The sequence below is a fragment of the Trachinotus anak genome, unplaced genomic scaffold, assembly GCF_046630095.1.
Source record: "Trachinotus anak isolate AG129_WGS33_773 ecotype Australia unplaced genomic scaffold, CSIRO_AGI_Tana_v1 ptg000036l, whole genome shotgun sequence".
Lineage (NCBI taxonomy): Eukaryota > Metazoa > Chordata > Actinopteri > Carangiformes > Carangidae > Trachinotus > Trachinotus anak.
In genome coordinates, this window is record NW_027273887.1 from 246,398 (window position 1) to 266,659 (window position 20,262).

General features: G+C 44.8%; 2 protein-coding genes across 2 annotated transcripts; one reads left to right on the forward strand and one right to left on the reverse strand.

Moving 5' to 3' along the window:
- Positions 1-35: 35 nt before the first annotated feature.
- Positions 36-14,398, forward strand: LOC139614728 (NACHT, LRR and PYD domains-containing protein 3-like). The gene is made up of 9 exons (XM_071472247.1): positions 36-871; positions 2,459-2,743; positions 3,098-3,406; positions 4,069-5,914; positions 8,900-9,073; positions 9,221-9,394; positions 12,498-12,671; positions 12,872-12,918; positions 13,812-14,398. Exons 3-9 carry the CDS (start codon positions 3,133-3,135, stop codon positions 14,396-14,398), a joined length of 3,276 nt encoding a protein of 1,091 aa, XP_071328348.1. The 5' UTR covers positions 36-871; positions 2,459-2,743; positions 3,098-3,132.
- On the reverse strand, positions 14,394-20,189 carry opn6a (opsin 6, group member a). The gene is made up of 6 exons (XM_071472248.1): positions 18,337-20,189; positions 17,499-17,704; positions 17,107-17,206; positions 16,483-16,587; positions 16,146-16,369; positions 14,394-16,044 (listed from the first exon to the last, which is right to left on the reverse strand). Exons 1-6 carry the CDS (start codon positions 18,467-18,469, stop codon positions 15,559-15,561), a joined length of 1,254 nt encoding a protein of 417 aa, XP_071328349.1. The 5' UTR covers positions 18,470-20,189; the 3' UTR covers positions 14,394-15,558.
- Between the last annotated feature and the right edge of the window lie 73 nt (positions 20,190-20,262).

Here is a 20,262-nt window from a genome sequence, read left to right on the forward strand (position 1 = left end):
GGACAATAACAGACTGCAGCGTGTCATCCACTCTGCTGAGAAGGTGATTGGCTGCAATCTTCCGTCCCTCCAGGACCTGTACGCCTCAAGGACTCTGAGGCGTGCAGGGAAGATTGTAGCTGACTCCTCCCACCCTGGACACAAACTCTTTGAGACACTCCCCTCTGGCAGGAGGCTGCGGTCCTTCAGGACCAAAACCTCTCGCCACAAAAATAGCTTCTTCCCATCTGCTATTAGCCTCATCAACAAGGCTAGAGAGCCCCACTGTTGCTGATCAATTGCACCAATCACCAGAAAAAATTCCTTGTATGTGAAAACATACTTGGCAATAAAACTGATTCTGATTCTGATTCTGATTCTGATGAAAAGAACAGTGTTTAAAAAGCTCTTTGATTTCTGTTATAATTAACAAGTTCTAATCTTTTTAAATGAAAAGAGCAAAAAATTACTAATGGAGGAGGAGGTGAGTGGACTTCAGTCTGTGCTGTTTGTTTAATTTAAGGTAACGGGATGTGGGAACTGACAGGTCTCCATGGCAGCAGTGGTCATGACCACGCACTGGTTTACTTTTAACCAGCCATCTGGTTATAAACCACAGACATGGTTCTTCTGCTTTGTATGAGGAAATGTGACAGTTTCCTGCGTCTGTAGGTGTGAACATGTTCATCATCATCTTCATCATCATCATCATCATCAGATTAGAAACACTGCACAGGTTCAGCTGTGTCCGTCTGCAGGACGATCAAAGGTCACCAAGAGGTCCACTCCTGTTTCTCTGAGTGTTCAACCTGCAGTCTGAGGAGATCAACTCCAACTGTCAGTCAACTACGTCTGGACTTCATCACGAATATAAAGTCACTGCAGGTCACAGGTAATTATACATGTTGTAGTCAGTACCCTCACATGTAGTACACTGTGTACTCAGTACACTGATCATTTTACTTTGCTGTGTATGTTACATGCGACATGGAAATTAGGTCGCCGTCTGCACAGACGACGCGTCCTCCTTTCGCCATTTTCACAAGTTTGAAAATACATTAGTGGTTGCTCCCGTCCCGCTTCACAGCCGAGATGGCGACGGTTGAGGTGTCACTCATCTCATGACTGTACTTATGTCAGCATGAACACACGTATTCACTCAAAACAGTGTGAGTGAGTTCAAATCATGATCTTGTTAGCATGTTGATGTAATGTTAACAGTGTTCACCATCTTAGTTCAGCCTGTGCCTAATGTTAGCATGCTAACGTTAGCATGCTAACATTAGGCTCTACAGGTGTTTGGTCATAAACCAAAGCGCTGCACAAAGTCTGATATTGACCTGATGGTGGCGCTGCAGGAGATGTGGGTGGAGTCTGTGAAACAAGAAGGTTTTTAGAGGATATTGTGTGAAATCACGACAAGATTAATAAATTTATGTGAACAGAACAAAGGTGGGAATCCACAGTGAGACACACATCACACACCCTACAAACATATACACATATACACATACACACACATATACACACATACAAATATACAAACATATACACACACCCTTCACACACATATACACGCACACACACATATACACACACATATACACATACACATACACATACACATATACACACACCCTACAAACATATAGACATATACACATACACATATACACACACATATACACACACCCTTCACACACATATACACACACACACATACACATATACACACACCCTACAAACATATACACATACACACATACATACATATATACACACACATACAAATATACACACATATGAACACATATACACACACATACACACACACATACACATACACACATACACACACATACACACACACCCTACACACATATACACACACATACACACACATACAAACACACACATACTTGTACTTCCATCTTTGTGAGGACACTCATTGACATAATGCATTCCCTAGCCCCTTACCCTAACCTTAACCATCACACCTGAGAGCCTAACCCTAACCCTGACCCTGACCTTAACCTAAACCTAATTCTAACCATAACTCTAAAACCAAGTCTTAACCCTCAACATGTGATTTGAAGGTGTCTCAAAAAGTGAGGACCAGCCAAAATACATACACATACACATATACACATACACATATACACACACACACACACACACACACACACACACACATATATACACACATACACACATACTACACTTGAATCAAACCAACAACAGCAGTAACAACAGGCTACAACTGGTCATCAGTTAATACACAACCACAGCTTACTAACACACATACAGCATGAGAGCTGTGTGGCACACACACACACACACACACACACACACACACCACAGAGTGTAGGTTCAGAGGAAAATGAGCTCACTTCAGTTTTAAGCTACACAACTTCATAGTCACCACCCTGACACCGTTGTGTTCTTTTTCTGACACCACAAACATTTTATCATCACAAAGTTTACAGGCAGTGTGAAGGGTGAACATACAAACAACAACCAGCTAAGAGACGACAACACACTCAGGGAGAAGCTCTGGTCTGCTCCAGGCCTGTTGAAGAGCTCTGAAGCAAGCAGACCTCTGTGTGGTGACATGATCCAGGACACTAGACGGGTGTGTTTCAGTCACTTGACAGGAAGCCAGGACCAACCGTAACCCTAACCCTGTGATCCACCAGTGATCCACCAGTGGTCCACCTGTGGTCCACCTGTGATCCACATGAGAAGCTGTTCAGAGAGACCAGAGGTGACGGTCAAGATCAGTGTGACCTCACAAAACACACTTTTTAGCCATTACTCAAGTCTTCACACAACAATTATGTCAAAATTTCACACAGTGGTTTGTATTTGACGTGACTGTGGATAAACAGGATGTGACCTTAAACTAGTCTGAGTGCAGGAGGGAGATGACCACAAGGACACAAGTGAAGCCATTAGGTTTTTATTAATGAACACTGACAAACTGATTATTGTTGAGGTTTGTTCAAACTGAAAATGAACTTGTTGCTGTATTGTGATAGACATAAAGAGCACACCAGACTCACTGTCAGGTGTCTTTTATTATACAACACATCAGTGCTAATACATCATTTTCCTTCAGGTTATGGTGTTCTCTGACTTCACCAAGGGGGCGTGATGGTGTCACAGGTCCTGTTAGACGTACTGGACGATTTGAGGAATGATGAATTCCAGAAGTTCAAATGGCATCTGCAGCAGGGCATCGGATCTGAAGGTCACCCAGCCATTCCAAAAGGCAAGCTGGAGGATGCAGAGAGGTGGAGGACAGTGGATCTGATGGAGCAGACCTACACGACTCCTGAAGCTGTGGAGGTAACCAGGAGGATTTTAAAGAAGATCAACAGGAATGATCTGGTGCTGCATTTGTCCAAGCCCAGGTCAAGAACAGAAGGTCAGTCCCAGAAAAACAATAATAACTTCACCTCAGATCTACTGTTTGCATCTGACTTTATTTTAAATTGAAAGTAATGTGGACCTCAAGAAAAACAAAACCACATGGACAGGTCTCATATTGTTTGATGATCAGGCAGTTTCCTGGTGCTCACTTTGACTGGTGCAGGCTCTGGATTAGTGCCTTGCTGAGGGACACTAAAGTTGACACTGTGGGGATCAAACCCAGGCCTTATTAATCCAGGATTTTAAATAGAATCACACAGAATCTAATGGACTGATTGTTTCACCTTGTGCTTGAACGTGTTTGTATGTTTAGAGCCACTCCTAACCAGGGAAAACAGCACCCCCTGTGGTACACCTTTGTATGACATTGTGAAAGATGACTGTGGTGGTGAGGACTGATGGACAGGGAACTGTCACAGCTGACAGTGACTGTAGAAGCTCAGTGGATTGACATGAGACTGACCACAGCAAACCTCTCTTCACAGCATTGCCTTTAGTTTTCATGATTCAATAAAGAAAATGTTTGTTGTTTTTGTTGAAAAGTGTTTGTGATTCTTAGAAAACCAAACCTTTAGGGTAAGTTGAAAAAAGATGTATCTGTGAACACAGACTAATACTCTTTGTCTTTTCTGTTTGACAATGTCGTCATGGTTCCAGTACCAGAGCCAGAGCTCATCATGTATTACCAATGGAAGCTCCAATCAAACCTCCATGACACGTTTATGTGTGTGAGAGAGGGGTGGGCTCAGAAGAAGGATGAGCAGCATCTGGACGAAGTCTACACGGAGCTGTGGGTGACACCAGGGGGGGGCGTACATATCAACACTCAGCATGAGGTCAGACTGATCGAGAACACAGGGAGGCAAACAGACACAGAGAAACCAATTAACCCCAGTGACATGTTCAAACACCCCTCTGGAAAATACAGACCGATACGAACAGTGTTGACCAATGGAATCGCAGGAATTGGAAAAACATTCTTTGTGCACAAGTTTGTGTTGGACTGGGCTGAAAAAAGAACCAATCAAGACGTGCAGTTCATTTTCCCATTCACCTTCCGTCGCCTGAATCAACTGAAGGGAAAAGGGTACAGTTTAGCAGAGCTCATTCATAAATGTATTCCAGCCACCAAAGACATCAGTAAAGACGCTCTGACTTACATTTTTACAAGTCTGGAGGCATCAGGAAACACCAACTATGACAAAAGTAAATTCAAGCTCCTGTTTATTTTGGATGGACTGGATGAGAGTCGCCTTCAGCTGGACTGCTCTACCAACGAAAAGCAGGATGGTGACTTTGATGTGACAGAGTCGGCATCTGTGGATGCTCTAATGACAAACCTCATCAAGAGAAACCTGCTTCCCTCTGCTCGCCTTTGGATAACCACACGACCTGCAGCAGCCAATCAGATCCATTCTGATTTTGTTGACGTGGTGACAGAGGTCAGAGGGTTCACTGACCCACAGAAGGAGGAGTACCTCAGGAAGAGGTTCAGAGATGAGGAGCAGACCAGCAGGATCATCTCCCACATCAAGAGATCACGAAGCCTCCACATCATGTGCCACATCCCAGTCTTCTGCTGGATCACTGCTACAGTTCTGGAGGATGTGTTGAAGACCAGAGAGGGAGGAGAGCTGCCCAAGACCCTGACTGAGATGTACACAGAGTTCCTGGTGTTTCAGATTGATCGGACGAAAGAGAAGTACAGCACACGAAAGAAGATGCAGTACATTAAATCGTTAGCAAAACTGGCTTTTCACCAGATGGAAGAAGACAATATTATCTTCTATGAGGAAGATCTGAAAGAGAGCGGCATTGATGTCAGCGGAGCCTCGAAGTACTCAGGAGTGTTCACACAGATCTTTAAAGAAGAGCGTGGGAGGAAGGATGAGGACAAAATATTCAGCTTTGTGCATCTGAGCATTCAGGAGTTTCTAGCAGCAGTGTACGTGAGGATGTCACTCAGTAAACACAACAGAAATGTGATGTGTGAGCCAAGAACAACTTCTCAACGACTGAGGATGGTTTTCACTCGAATGTCTGTGGCAGAGGTCCACAGGGTGGCTATCGACAGGGCCTTACAGAGTCCAAATGGACACCTGGACTTGTTCCTCCGTTTCCTCCTGGGTCTCTCACAGGAACCCAGTCAGAAACTCCTGCCAGACCTGCTCAAAATCAATAGAAGTCACTCAGAGACCAATCAGGAAACAGTCCAGTACATAAAGAAGAAGGTTAGTGAGAATCTGTGTGCAGAGAAAAGCATCAACCTGTTCCACTGTCTGAATGAACTGAATGATCGTTCTCTAGTGGAGGAGATCCAACAGTCCCTGAGGTCAGGATGTCTCTCCACTGATAAACTGTCTCCTGCTCAATGGTCAGCTCTGGTCTTCATCTTACTGTCCTCAGAGGAAGATCTGGATGTGTTTGACCTGAAGAAATACTCTGCTTCAGAGGAAGCTCTGCTGAGGCTGCTGCCAGTGGTCAAAGTCTCCAAGAAAGCCCTGTAAGTGCGCTGATACCTGCAGATACTAACTGTGTCAGATGACTTATACCTAACTACAGAAATGTGTAGAGAAATATATCAAATTGTGAATCCAATAAACAGCGGCACCACTTAAGAGTACCACCTTTCCACCACAGTTGCGGCTACCTCATAAAATCATAGATGCTGTTCTTTTTTCTGCCACCAGGTGTCACCAAGGTGCTCCCTCATCATGACTGTATTTGGATACAAGGAGGAGTCTTAGTGTATTTGCTGGATGAACCATATTCAGTTACAAACATGACTAAAGTTAGGAAGACAACTTCTAGGTGATCACTCATTTTAAATGTTGACTTTATCAGACAGTCATAAAATATAGACTTGATCAGAAGCCTGCAGCAGATAGTATGAACCCTAACCAATATATATTTGTTTCGTAAACAGAGAATATGTAAATTAGATAAACAGTAACAGCCATTTACATTTTTAAAACATCCAATGTAGGACCAGACTCAATCGTGAAAATCCTCAGGACATAGCCTACAGTTTACAGAACCCGAGCAGAGGGAGGTTGTTGTACCTTTGAGCTCATTGTTGCATTGCAGCTCAATGATTTCATGTTGCTGGTTGTCAGGTACATCAGCTGGTTCCACTTCAGAGATGGGCCAATCCACATTTTTTCAGTTCTGATCTGATTCTGATAAACAACTGCCATTACCGATACAGATTCCGATACAAGAGCTCTTTTTACTTTCATATTTTTATTGTTGTTGGTATTGTGTTTAAGGTTACATCATGAGGCTAAAATAAACCATACAGCACTTCTTATTAGAAGAGCAAAAAATATAGACAAATGTATTGAATTTTAATGCATTCCAAAGGAATTTATTTGTTACTGTCTCTGAAATGTATTTTCCGGATGGCAGATTATACCTGGGCTCTAAGTGCTCCAACAAGCTGCAAAATCCAGTATTTTGCATGACAGATAGTGGTTTGTCATTGAGTGTGACGAAGTTAAGCAACTTCTCTGTAATCCTTTTATCCTTTAAGTCGTCTGCTGGATGTTTATTGTGTTTCTGGAACGCATCAGTGAGAGTCTGCTGCCAGGTGGTGTTGTCTTGTCCCTTGGTGAGCATGAAGTCCTGGTGCTTTTTCACTTGAAACCTCTGCAGGTGCTTGATTAAATTGTGTAGGAGCCATATTTAAGTGGGCATAATTTGTTGGTATTTGTGCACCCTCCACAGGTGGTGAGGGGGCTATTAGTAGGCACAGGGCATTGGGAAGAGAAGGGGACAGTAACACAGTCATTGACCTCAGCCTTGGCCTCAGTTTTGACTTACTTCTATCAGATGATTGGCATCATAAAGTAAATTATACTTCACAATATTTATTCATTTTTCCTGATTTTATTTTTATGTTAAAATAAAGTTTCAACATAACATCATCTTGGACACATCTTTTTTGGAAGGCTGTGAGTCGGACAACTGCACCCCTCAAATAACAATGGCAAAAACTAGGAAATCTGGGAGTTAGTGTAAAAACTCAGACCATGGATCTTTTGCCATTACAAATTGGTAGTATTGTATGATGCAACTGTACTTCCACCCCTCAGTATGCCAACTTTACATACATTACAAGTAGCTGTCTTGCTTTTCGCCATTTCCAGGCTAAAATATCTCCAAACAAACAATATTTTTGTCAAACCAACAGATATTATTTGCCCACTCAGTTACACATTGAAGTTGCCTCGGGTTCATGGTAAGATGTGGAATGGAATCTGAATCAGTGAGGTTTTTCATGTTACATTATGGCGGGTCCAGCGCAAGCTGTGGACTGGAATCTGGATTGGTAAGTGGATCGGCCCTGTCAGTCCAATATCCGAATAGGGAATGATGTAAATATTCAAACGTGATACCAATATAGGATCGGATTGGGTCCATCTCTATTCCACATTCCACCCTCCTGAAACCTTTCGCCAAATGATTGCAAAGCATTTGGCATGCGCATATTCAGATGGGGTATCTGATGCTGCCTTCAGAGAGACTTCTGGGTCTGAACTCAGTCATTCAGCCTGATGCTCCTTCTCCTCCACTGTGATCCTCTAATGAATGTAGTCTGTCATCACCATCCCTGTGGTTCCCTGATGGTGGAACCAGCCCCTTGAAGTGTATTAGAGCAGGGAAGGGCGTCCCTCTCTATCTTCAAGACCTTCACAAAGTCTCCTTCTGAATTATGTTTCAGCTTCTTACCCATAGGCTCACTCACCACAAAACTTTTGAAATCTGCTTTTTGCAGCGCCCAGACTCTGCTGAAGGGCGATTACTTTATCCAACTACATTTATCCTTGAAACTCCTCAGTTTTGAAGGCTGTTGAAGTCTAATGTTATTTTCTTTTATCTTAGAAAAAAATACTTGCTGTAGTAAGAAATATTTTGTATTTCCACATTGCTGTTTTGTATTATAAGTGGCCTGTCAGGCTGGATCGACTGTCTTGCAAGCTGCCAGTTTGAGCCATTACAGCCCCACTGTAATGGCTCGCTAGAAGATCAGGGTCTGGAAGACAGGCAGGCAGAATCAGAAGCTGGAAAGCTACAGCATCTGCATGATGTTTACGGGTCATTTGTGCAAAGATCTAAACTGACTGAGACATCAAATCTGTTGTTACTGTGTGTAAGCTGATCGCCCCCTGCTGACATTATACTGTAACACATATTATGCTATGGCACAAATGTGCAGCTGTGGCAAAGGTGCAGCCATCTTGTAGTAGGATTTGGACACTCTTAAGTGCTACCACTGTACCACTGTACCTCCACACATAAATACAGCTTTGCAGATTATCACTTGAAATCACATTGAAGAGCGAATCGTTTTTCTAGATGTTTTTCAAATTGTTGTATCTAGTGTGACCAATTATTTTTAAGTAACTGAAGGCAACTCTACAAATATGAGATCTTTGTAGAAAATATTAACTGTCAGTGTTTGTCTTTATCACTTACTCTCTGTCAGACTGAGCGGCTGTAACCTCTCAGAGAGAAGCTGTGAAGCTCTGTCCTCAGTCCTCAGCTCCCAGTCCTCTAGTCTGAGAGACCTGGACCTGAGTAACAACAACCTGCAGGACTCAGGAGTGAATCTGCTCTCTGCTGGACTGGAGAGTCAACACTGCAGACTGGAATCACTCAGGTGAGGATTGGTCAAATGCATAAAGTTATTGTATCACATCCCTTTTCAGACTCTACTTCGACAGCAATAACTACCAGAATATGAGTAAAAAAATAAAATCTACATTAAACAGAAAGTAATGTTTTTACATACATATTGTTTTTTCAGACTGAGTGGCTGTAACCTCTCAGAGAGAAGCTGTGCAGCTCTGTCCTCAGTCCTCAGCTCCCAGTCCTCCAGTCTAAGAGACCTGGACCTGAGTGACAACAACCTGCAGGATTCAGGAGTGAATCTGCTGTCTGCTGGACTGGAGAGTCCACACTGTACACTGGAAACCCTCAGGTGAGGATTTGTCAAGCTGTGAATGGTGACCCATCAGTGTCACAGTGGAGTTTTATACATATTGTATCACATTTCTTTTCAGATTCAGACTCTGTAAAATGCCCATTCATTCATTCATTCATTCATTCATCCAGAAACAAAAGTAATAACAGGGTGAATTAATTAAGATGGAATGAAATACAACTAAAGTGAGTGCAGCAGGGAAACCAGTCAGAGTCATGGTTCATCTGTGAGCAGCAGCTTCACTCTGTTTGGTTCCACCAGCTGATTAAAGAACTCAGAACCCTGCTGGGTTTACAGTCTTCAAGCTGAAATGCATTGTGGTCCAAAACTATTGAATAATTAATGAACATGCAGCAGCACTTTAAAGTCTATTCTATGAGCAAGTAGAAACCAGTGTAAAGATTTAAGATCAGGAGTCAGAATCTGGTTTATTGCCAAGTAGGTTTCACATACAAGGAATTTGTTTTGGTGTTTTGGTTCAAAACAGTGAACATACACTGCCTGGCCAAAAAAAAAGTTGCCACCTGGATTTAACTAAGCAAATAGGTACGAGCCTCCTATTGGATAATTACTGCATGGGCAATTATCTTTCAGCTGGCAACAAGTTATTTAACCCCAACTGGTGCAATGAGTTCCTTCTCATTTCTTAAACAACCATGTCAAAAGACACATCCTGTGGTCATGGAAAAGATGCTAGTCTGTTTGAGAAGGGTCGAATCATTGGCATGCATCAAGCAGAGAAAACATCTAAGGAGATTGCAGAAACTACTAAAATTGGGTTAAGAACTGTCCAACGCATTATTAAAAACTGGAAGGATAGTGGGGACCCATCATCTTCGAGGAAGAAATGTGGCTGGAAAAAAACCCTGATTAATTGTGATCGGCGATCACTTAAACGTTTGGTGAAATCAAATCGAAGAAAAACAACAACAGAACTCAGGGCTATGTTTAATAGTGACAGTAAGAGCATTTCCACACGCACAATGCGAAGGGAACTCAAAGGATTGGGACTGAACAGCTGTGTAGCCTTAAGAAAACCACTAATCAGTGAGGCTAACTGGAAAAAAAGGCTTCAATTTGCTAGGGAGCATAAAGATTGGACTCTGGAGCAATGGAAGAAGGTCATGTGGTCTGATGAGTCCAGATTTACCCTGTTCCAGAGTGATGGGCGCATCAGGGTAAGAAGAGAGGCAGATGAAGTGATGCACCCACCATGCCTAGTGCCTACTGTACAAGCCTGTGGGGGCAGTGCTATGATCTGGGGTTGCTGCAGTTGGTCAGGTCTAGGTTCAGCAACAGTATGTGCTCAAAGAATGAGGTCAGCTGACTACCTGAATATACTGAATGACCAGGTTATTCCATCAATGGATTTTTTCTTCCCTGATGGCACGGGCATATTCCAAGATGACAATGCCAGGATTCATCGGGCTCAAATTGTGAAAGAGTGGTTTAGGGAGCATGAGACATCATTTTCACACATGGATTGGCCACCACAGAGTCCAGACCTTGACCCCATTGAGAATCTTTGGGATGTGCTGGAGAAGGCTTTGTGCAGCAGTCAGACTCTACCATCATCAATACAAGATCTTGGTGAGAAATTAATGCAACACTGGATGGAAATAAATCTTGTGACATTGCAGAAGCTTATTGAAGCAATGCCACAGCAAATGCATGCCGTAATCAAAGCTAAAGGCGGTCCAACGAAATATTAGAGTGTGTGACCTTTTTTTTTGGTGGCGACTTTTTTTTCGGCCAGGCAGTGTAGTAAGAAGGGAAAAATATATACATGTTTATGAGGTTAACAGCAGACAGGAAGATGCTGTTCTTGTGGCGAGAGGTTTTGGTCCTGATGGACCGCAGCCCTTTGCCAGAGGGGAGGGACTCAAAGAGGTTGTGTCCAGGGTGGGAGGGGTCAGCTGCAATCTTTACTGCTCATCTCAGGGTCCTTGGGCCATACAGGTCCTGGAGGGATGGTAGATTGCAGCCAATCACCTTCTCAGCAGAGCGAATGATGCACGGCAGTGTACTCTGGTCCTTGGCAGTGGCAGCAGCGTACCAGGTGGTGATGGAGGAGGTGAAGATGGACTCAGTGATGGAGGAGATGAGGATGGACTCAGTGATGGAGGTGTAGACGTTCACCATGATTGACCTCTGGTGGTTGAACTTCTTCAGCTGCCACAGAAAGTGGATCTGCTGCTGGGCTCTCTTGATGAGTGAGCTGATGTTCAGCTTCCTGAAGTCCACTGTCATCTCCACTATCTTCAGAGTGTTCAGCTCCAGGTTGTTCTACTTGCAACAGGTCACCAAAAGGTCAATGTCCCATCTGTAGGCAGACCAGAGTGTTCCCCTCTGTGGTCGGGCATTTAATGAGCTGTCTGTATTTGTGAAGTTCTTCACTGAGGTTACCTTTGTTAAAGTCACTGAGGACAATAACTAAGCAGTCCAGGTTAGTGTGGGTTAGTCTGCTCCACACACAATATCTGGTCGGCGAGCATGCTGAGCCTCCTGCAAGTTGGCCTGTGGTGATATGTGAATGCCGACCAGAATGAATGAAGCAAACTCAGGTGGAGTAGAAAGGTTTATAGGTTATGAGAACTGATTCCAGGTCAGGGGAACAGTCCTGATCACTGTCACATTGTCATGCCAGCCACTGTCACTGTTCTGTGTCACAATCCGCTCTGAACAGTTGGAGGTCAGCCAGCTGCAGCAGAGTCTGGTATCAATCCACAACCACGTCATGTGTTCAGTTCTCCTGGTTCTTGTTAGTATTCATGAGACTGACTTCTCTAAGCACTGACAGAGGCTAAGAACCACAGTCATTTGGTGAAAGATCTAGGTAAATCTGAATGTGTAGCTGTCATTTATTTGACCCACAGGGACAGTATTGACCCTTGTCATATCATGTCAATCAGATTCATGATCACCAAAGGAAACAACATGGCCTCTGACTTTATTTATGTTAGTATCAAAGGCTCCATGAAGATCAAGCAGCAACAGAACTGATGTTTAACATGAGTGCATTCAGGTGACTGTCATCAAACATCAGAGAAGTGAAGCCTCCATGTGTGCAGAGGGTGGTGATGGGTGTGTTTGTCCTCAGTCTGTCAGGCTGTCTGATCACGGAGGAAGGCTGCTCCTCTCTGGCCTCAGCTCTGAGCTCCAACCCCTCCCATCTGAGACAGCTGGACCTCAGGTACAATCACCCAGGACACTCAGGAGTGAAGCTGCTCTCTGCTGGACTGGAAGATCCAGACTGGAAACTGGACACTCTCAGGTATGGACACAAAACAAAAACAGTGATGACAGTTAATGTTTATTAGAAATTTATAGTACAAATACAGAGGAACAAATAAAGGAATTAAAAATAACTAAATAAAATATATAATCATAGTGGTCGATCTGAGTGAAGGTTCATGAGGATGAGGATGACTGATGAAGAAGCTTCTTCATCACTGTGACTATATCTCCCTCCAGGCTGGAACATGATGGAGAACAGTGGCTGAAACCTGGTCTGAGGAAGTGTAAGTGTTGACTGAAGGACAAAAGACTGATGTGATGTTGCATTGTTGTGTGATGACTCTGTTGTTCCAGGTAGGGTTAGTGTCACATGACCTCAGGTAACAGCCCCAAATGTAAATGAAGTAACTCGATGACTCAGCACAGTGTCCTGATGAGAAAATCAAACAGGCAACAACACATTCACATAAACTTCCACACTACAGTCTAAAGGTTTTAAAGCTCCTTCCAGTCTGACAGTTTTTAAAGCTCCACCCAGTCTAAAGGTGGATGTCCATATGTTTGTGATTATAAAGCAGGTCTAGGTTCTACATTAATACTGTGAAAGTATCAAAGCCTCAGTCCACAGAGAAATGCACACAGCCTGTATTCAGAAACTGAGCCTTAAAACCAGCCATCAGGACTTCTGCAACTTTGTGATGTCACAACAAAGCAGTTACCGCCCTCAGCCATGCCCCAAGCCCTGCCCACCTGGACCCACCATCCAACCTTGCAGGATTTGGTTTCTCTAAGTGTTTACCTGAAATCTACTAAATTCTTATTGGATCAATCAGAAAATAGTCAGCCAATCAGAAGAGAGACTCAGATCCTCTCTTCTGATTGGCTGACTGACCTGTTGTTACTAGAGCTCCAGAGAGAAGCCTGAGAGAGGAGATAAAACTACACTGAGATGGTTTTTGGTTCTTAAAACCACAAATATATCTTCTGATGGAGATCAACACTTCAGATAAATTCAGTGTAACATCTGGACCTTTAAACTACACAGTGCTGTTGTCGCAGATTTATCTCTATGGCCTCATGTAAACAGGGAACGCCTGTTTTTCAAATTAAAGCTGAGACTTAAATGTTACTTTGTGTTTCTGTTCATCAGATGTGTTGTTGCGTGTTGTTCTCTCAGATTCCTGTGAACTCAGACTCGACACAAACACAGTGAACAAATACCTCAGACTGTCCAACGACAACAGGACAGTGACGCTCGTGACGGAGAAGCAGCCGTATCCTGATCATCCAGACAGATTTGACGGCTATCCTCAGCTGCTGTGTCGAACTGGTCTGACTGGTCGCTGTTACTGGGAGGTGGAGTGCACAGGAGTGGTTTTTATAGCAGTGACTTACAGAGGGATCAAAAGGAGGGGGCTCAGTGACGACTGCTGCTTTGGAGCCAACAGTCAGTCCTGGTGTCTGTGCTGCTCTGATACAGTTCACCATGTCTATCACAACAAGAGAGAAACCTCCATCCCTCTGCCTTGCCCCACTCCCTCCTCCCCTCCTTCCTCCTCCTCTCACAGAGTAGCAGTGTATGTGGACTGTCCTGCTGGCTCTCTGTCCTTCTACAGAGTCTCATCTGACTCACTGATCCACCTCCACACGTTTAACACCACCTTCACGGAGCCTCTGTATCCTGGGTTTGTGTTTGGCATCAACTCGTCAGTGTCTCTGTGCTCGGTGTCGGAGGGAGAGACGACATCAGACCACGACCTGTAGTTTCATTTACTGTCAAATTTTATTTGTGGTATCATTTCATTTCTATTTACATTTTTTCCAAAACCATTCTCTCAGTCTCCACGATCACAGAGAGAGAATCAGGTCATCTTATTACTGAGTCTGAGTCTGAGTCTGATTACTGATTATTGACTATTGATTATTGATTATTGATTATTGATTATTGATTATTGATGTTTTATCTGGTGAGTCACTGAAACTAAAATTCAGCATCAGAAACTGCTTGAGTGTCTGGTTAATGTGTTTGATGTAAATACACACACAAACACACACACACACACACAAACACACACACAGACACACACACACCTCTACACTAACATTTCAGGTGAACTGAGATGAATTCATCATTTTTGATTGGTTCATCCATTCATCTGTTTTCAGTTGTATTCATTAATTCGTTAAATTAACGACATCATAATTATCTGTACCAACAGCTGATATAATGGAATATACAGTCAAACAAACAACAAATAGAGTCACATGTGAAACGACTGCACTGTGGAGTTTACAGGATGTTGGAACTGGAACCAAACACTCTGATGTTATAAAAACTACATTAGCCAATTCTCCTTCTTCCTTTCAGTTTCGGTGGATTGATTGTGTGAAGAGCCACATTGATGGAGAGCCCTGTGACCCTGTTACTGCTGAATGGAGCCGAGCAGACCATCTCCCTCCTTTGTTACCTCGAGGTCTTTATGTGTGTGTAATAGCAAACATGGACCACGGGACATAGGGTGTAAAATATATATTAAAAGGAACTCAGGGCTGTTTTCCTGGTGAGTACAGTGTCTTTGGGCTGGTGTGAAGGCTGTGGTTTGGTTTCAGCGCCCAGCAGAGAATTCTTGGTGATTTTTAAAACATGAACTCAGAACATGTTTCTTGCTTCTTTATATGAACTTTAGATTGGACTTGGTGAACCTGCAGAAACTCTGAGCCGAAACTTGTTCCACATCTTCTTCGTCTTCTTCTTCTCTGCCTTGGGCATCAGGATTCTGTGACATCAGCACCCTCTGCTGATGTCTGTGTGCTCTGATCAGAAGTCAGTCACTCCATCACATTTCATGTGTTTACAGTTTAACCTGCCTGGTTGACTCCAACAGAGACCAGCAGCTGGTCTTCCTCCAGTTCCAGTGAGACCATTAGAGTCTCTCACATTCAAACTCGGAGCCGATCTCAGAGGGCTGTGGCATGTCGATGTAGAACACCTCCTTGTTGACAGGTGGTGGTGTGCAGGGTGGACTTCCCATCCCAGAATCTGGGCTGGGGGCCGGCTTGGGCTGGCTCCCAGGCGAGTACTTCTTCTCCATCTGGTTCAGAGGAACTTTGAGCCTGGCTCCTCCTCCTGCAGCAGGCCGGCCGTGGGCATCAGCCTTGGGCTTAAAGCGCTTCAGCTTGACCGTATCTTTGGTGTCACGGGCACAGGGCAGCAGGATGGCGACATCTTTACGGAACTTGGAGCTGAGTCCGAAGTAGATGAGGGGGTTGTAGAAACTAGCAGACTTGGCGAAGAGGCGGGTGAAGATGCTGGTGAGGTTCGGCACATGGAAGCCCCAGGCGGACCACATGGAGACCACAGCGTATGGAGACCAGGCCAGGATGAAGGCTGTACAGATCACTATGGAAACCTGGAGGAGACACAAGATGAGTCTGATGACATACTGTTGGTCCTCATGTGTGCAGACTCGTCACCACTCAGCTGCAGGATTTGTGAGTAGTACAGACTCACTATGGTAACGTCTCTTTCGATCTTCCTCTGGCGGTCAGTCAGGTCTCCCTCCGCTGACAGAGCGTTGCCTCTCTTCACCGTGTTGATGATGGACACGTAGCAGAAGAGCATGATGAGCACAGGGATGAGGAAGCAGAAGATGAGGATGGAGATGATGTAGGACCTGTAGACACTCGAGTAGTTCGCTTTGGCCCAGTCGATCTCACAGGTCCCATACCCACGATCTGTGGAGGGGAAGACCACAGAAGGGTCAGAGGTCAGGGGTCAGAGGTTAGAGGGTCAGATCAGAAAGCTTTTACTGAGTATGAAACAGAGCATTGTTTTGTTGGTGTCCTGCCTGTGTAGCTCCCCCAGCCGAGCAGCGGCGCTCCAGACCAGAATCCAGCTGTGATCCAGATCAGAAGCAGACACACGGACACGCTGGTCCTGCTGATGTGACGGGCTGAGACACAACACATCCTGATTTAATATTTAAACAAACACTGTTCAAAACTTGAAATAGTCTGATAACATAAACAGTTTGTCATAAATCAACACAATGTGTATGAACAAGAGGTCCTTAAATCAGCTCTTCTTTTGTTCTCATGTAGCTTCATTTATTGTCATGTTGACAGCTGTATGGTTTCATCAGCTGTTGTGTGGCTGATAATGTCAGTATCACACAGTTACACTTCAGTACTGTTGTTGTGTAGTTTCATTAGGTGCATGTTGAGTGAAATATTGATGTAATCTTTCCTAAACGCTGCTGCTACCATGTGCAGCGTTACTGTCTGATGTCCTGAGAAAAATTGTTTATCTCACAATGTTGAGTCAGGTGATGAGCAACTCAGTGTTAATATAGATATAATAGAGCCCTGATGCGTTCAGGTGGAGGGTGTGTGGACTCCACCTCAACGTGGAGGGCTCCACCTGTCTGGTCTCCATTAATACACTGACAGTAACACGAAGGTTTAGATGAGACCTCTGCTGGGGTGACATCCTTTGATGTAGCGGGTGATGCTGATCACTGTCAGTGTGTTGATGCTGCTCAGACCGAACACCAGGGTGAAGAAACCGTCCACCTGGAAGAGACAAACAGGACAGGTTACAGGTGTGTTCAGGTCCAGGTGAGTAATGAGGCTCCTTTCTAAACAAGGCTAAGAAAGGAGCAGCTGAGGGATGAAACCTTATATAAACCTCAGAATCAGGTGTATCTCAGATGTGTTTCAGGTATGTGTTGGGGCTCTCTCTGGTGTGTCTTAGGTGTATGGTCTTAGGTGCATCTCAGGTACATCTCAGGTGTATCTCAGCTGTATCGTCTCAGGTTTAGTGTCTTAGGTGCATCTCAGGTGTATTGTCTCAGGTGTTTGGTACCTGGCAGGTCCAGATGGAGGAGATGAGGTAGCCGCTGTCCTGGAACACATTAAAGATTTCAATGATGCCTCTGGAGTATCCAAACACTGAGATGCTGGCGTCTGAGACAGCCAGGTTAAAGGTCAGGTAGTCGGAGGGCTGCAGCGTGGCTCTCTGCCTGTAAAGGACGAAGAGGACGATGCTATTTCCAAACCAGGACAACCAACCTGAAACCAGCACAGAGCGGAGAACCAGTCAAGACCATGGTCCTCGGTCACATGAGAACAAACACACAAGAATAAAACAGGTTTCCTCACTTAGGTCCTCAGAGGGAGATATAAGGTTTCCCTCAGATTCTGTGAAATGGTATAGATATTAGGTTTTCCTCTGATACTAAATTTTGACACAGTGAACCATGTGATCCACATGATCTACCTGATCCACCTGATCCACCTTGAAAGACTGGGTGTCTCCATCCTACCTGACAGGTGGCTCAGACCAGGTAACTTGGTAAGTGTCCCCTTCCTGCATCTCTGTTCACTGATACCTGACGACACCCAGCTCTTCCTGTCACTGCCTCCATCGGACTCCACCTAGTCCATCACCATGACATCACCATGACATCACCCCTGAGGAACCATGGATGATAAACTGTTGTCCTCATCAGATGTAACAGCAGCTCCTGTCCACATCATTAGGAGGACCAGTGGAGAGAAACCAGCAGCAGGTCCTGTGCGGACTGAGGTCTGCTCTCTGTCTCTGAACATGACTTTAGTAGTTAGGTTTGAAGGAGGATGAGGAGCAGCTCTTCCTCCTGTCTGGTACAGTGTTAGAGCGTCTGTGACGTGTGTGAACCCACCCAGCAGCAGCAGGTAGACTCCGATGATGGTCTCTCCCTGGTCGGACAAAGGAGGGTCTCTGCCCCCCCCCAGGATGAAGCTGTTGTTCCTCCAGGGGGGGCCGCCTGCTGCCGAGCTGCTGCTGAACGACATGTCTGTGTGTGAGGTCTGAGGTCTGAGCTGCTGCTCTGAACAACAGGAAGTGGCTCTGCTCTTAATCTGAGGTAAATATAGAGACCTGATCCTGGTTCAGCTCCCAGCTCACCAGTAGAGGCACTGGCATCAATCCGGGGGGGGGTTGTAATCAGCAGATCTCTGATTGGCTGATTGACTGATGATGTAATAACCACTCTCAGCAGGTTAAAAGATTTGAACTGTTAAAGGTGAAGTGGTGCTGTGTCTCTGCTGTAGTCACTGAGCACTTTATTTGAGACACCTGTTCATCCAGGTGAACATCAGCGTCTCAGAGACTGACTGTGACATGAAGCTGAACCAATCAGTGAGCAGCAGCTCTGTGATGATGACAGAGGTCAGAGGAGACAGTCACTCTGACAACCACTCAGCTTCAGACTGAGCAACATGTTAGGGTCGCTCCTGTCAGCCAGTCAGCTGATCCTCTGTGTGTGTGTGTGTGTGTGTGTGTGTGTGTGTGTGTGTGTGGAGGCAGTGAACTGATCCTGATTCAGCCTCAGACTAATCCTCTGCTGTCTGACCTGCAGGTTGACCTCTGACCCCACAGATTACTGAATGCGTCAGCTGACAGAGGAGGAAGGGCCTCATTCAGACTTCAGTGTAAATTATTGATCATGTGACAGATTTAATGTTTCAGCACAGTTTGTCTCCGTGGTGATAATTTAAAGATATTTTAACCCAAATGATGATCAAACTCTTTATTTTAATCTTCAATATCAGATCAGATTTTAACTGTTACAGTCTGTCTCCTGTCTCCTCTGTCTCTAAAGCCCTTTTTCCACTGGTCAAACCCCCTAAGACCCACTAACATCGGGCTTTAGTCAGCAGTGGAAACGGGTTTAATTGGCGTTCAGGTCAAATGACTCTGCGGGAGACACGGGTATTTATCGGCTCCGATCGCTATTGATGTAAACACAAAACCCGCAAATGTTTCCTCTTTTCCCGCTGTAACGTCTTTCGGAGCACTCAGACACACACGTCACCTGTCCAGGTGTTGGTACTCCGACACTTTAACAGGCCTTTACCAGGTTTCAGGGCAGCCGGTAGCTCACCCTCCCCTCACTGTCTGTGTGCTCTAACGACATGTGATGACATCAGAATCAGAATCAGAATCAGTTTTATTGCCAAGTATGTTTTCACATACAAGGAATTTTTTCTGGTGATTGGTGCAATTGATCAGCAACAGTGGGGCTCTCTAGCCTTGTTGATGAGGCTAATAGCAGATGGGAAGAAGCTATTTTTGTGGCGAGAGGTTTTGGTCCTGAAGGACCGCAGCCTCCTGCCAGAGGGGAGTGTCTCAAAGAGTTTGTGTCCAGGGTGGGAGGAGTCAGCTACAATCTTCCCTGCACGCCTCAGAGTCCTTGAGGCGTACAGGTCCTGGAGGGACGGAAGATTGCAGCCGATCACCTTCTCAGCAGAGTGGATGATACGCTGCAGTCTGTTATTGTCCCTCTCCGTGGCAGCAGCGTACCAGATGGTGATGGAGGAGGTGAGGATGGACTCAATGATGGAGGTGTAGAAGTTCACCATCATAGTCCTTGGCAGGTTGAACTTCTTCAATTGCCTCAGGAAATACATCCTCTGCTGAGCTTTTTTGATGAGGGAGCTGATGTTTAGCTCCCATTTGAGATCCTGTGTGATGGTGGTTCCCAAGAAGCGAAAATGCTCCACGGTAGCCACGGGGGAGTCACACAGGGAGATGGGGGTGGGTGGGGCTGGGCTCTTCCTGAAGTCCACTATCATTTCCACTGTCT

What these genes read in the sequence shown, in the direction of transcription:
- LOC139614728 (XM_071472247.1), top strand. Translation starts at nt 3,133, where the DNA reads ATGGTGTCACAGGTCCTGTTAGACGTACTGGACGATTTGAGGAATGAT. An exon ending in TGTACACTGGAAACCCTCAG is followed by an intron (nt 9,395 to 12,497) that starts GTGAGGATTTGT and finishes GTTTGTCCTCAG; the next exon opens with TCTGTCAGGCTGTCTGATCA. An exon ending in TGGAAACTGGACACTCTCAG is followed by an intron (nt 12,672 to 12,871) that starts GTATGGACACAA and finishes ATCTCCCTCCAG; the next exon opens with GCTGGAACATGATGGAGAAC.
- opn6a (XM_071472248.1), bottom strand. Translation starts at nt 18,469, where the DNA reads ATGTCGTTCAGCAGCAGCTCGGCAGCAGGCGGCCCCCCCTGGAGGAAC. An exon ending in CCTCCATCTGGACCTGCCAG is followed by an intron (nt 17,207 to 17,498) that starts GTACCAAACACC and finishes TGTCTCTTCCAG; the next exon opens with GTGGACGGTTTCTTCACCCT. An exon ending in TCGAAAGAGACGTTACCATA is followed by an intron (nt 16,045 to 16,145) that starts GTGAGTCTGTAC and finishes TGTCTCCTCCAG; the next exon opens with GTTTCCATAGTGATCTGTAC.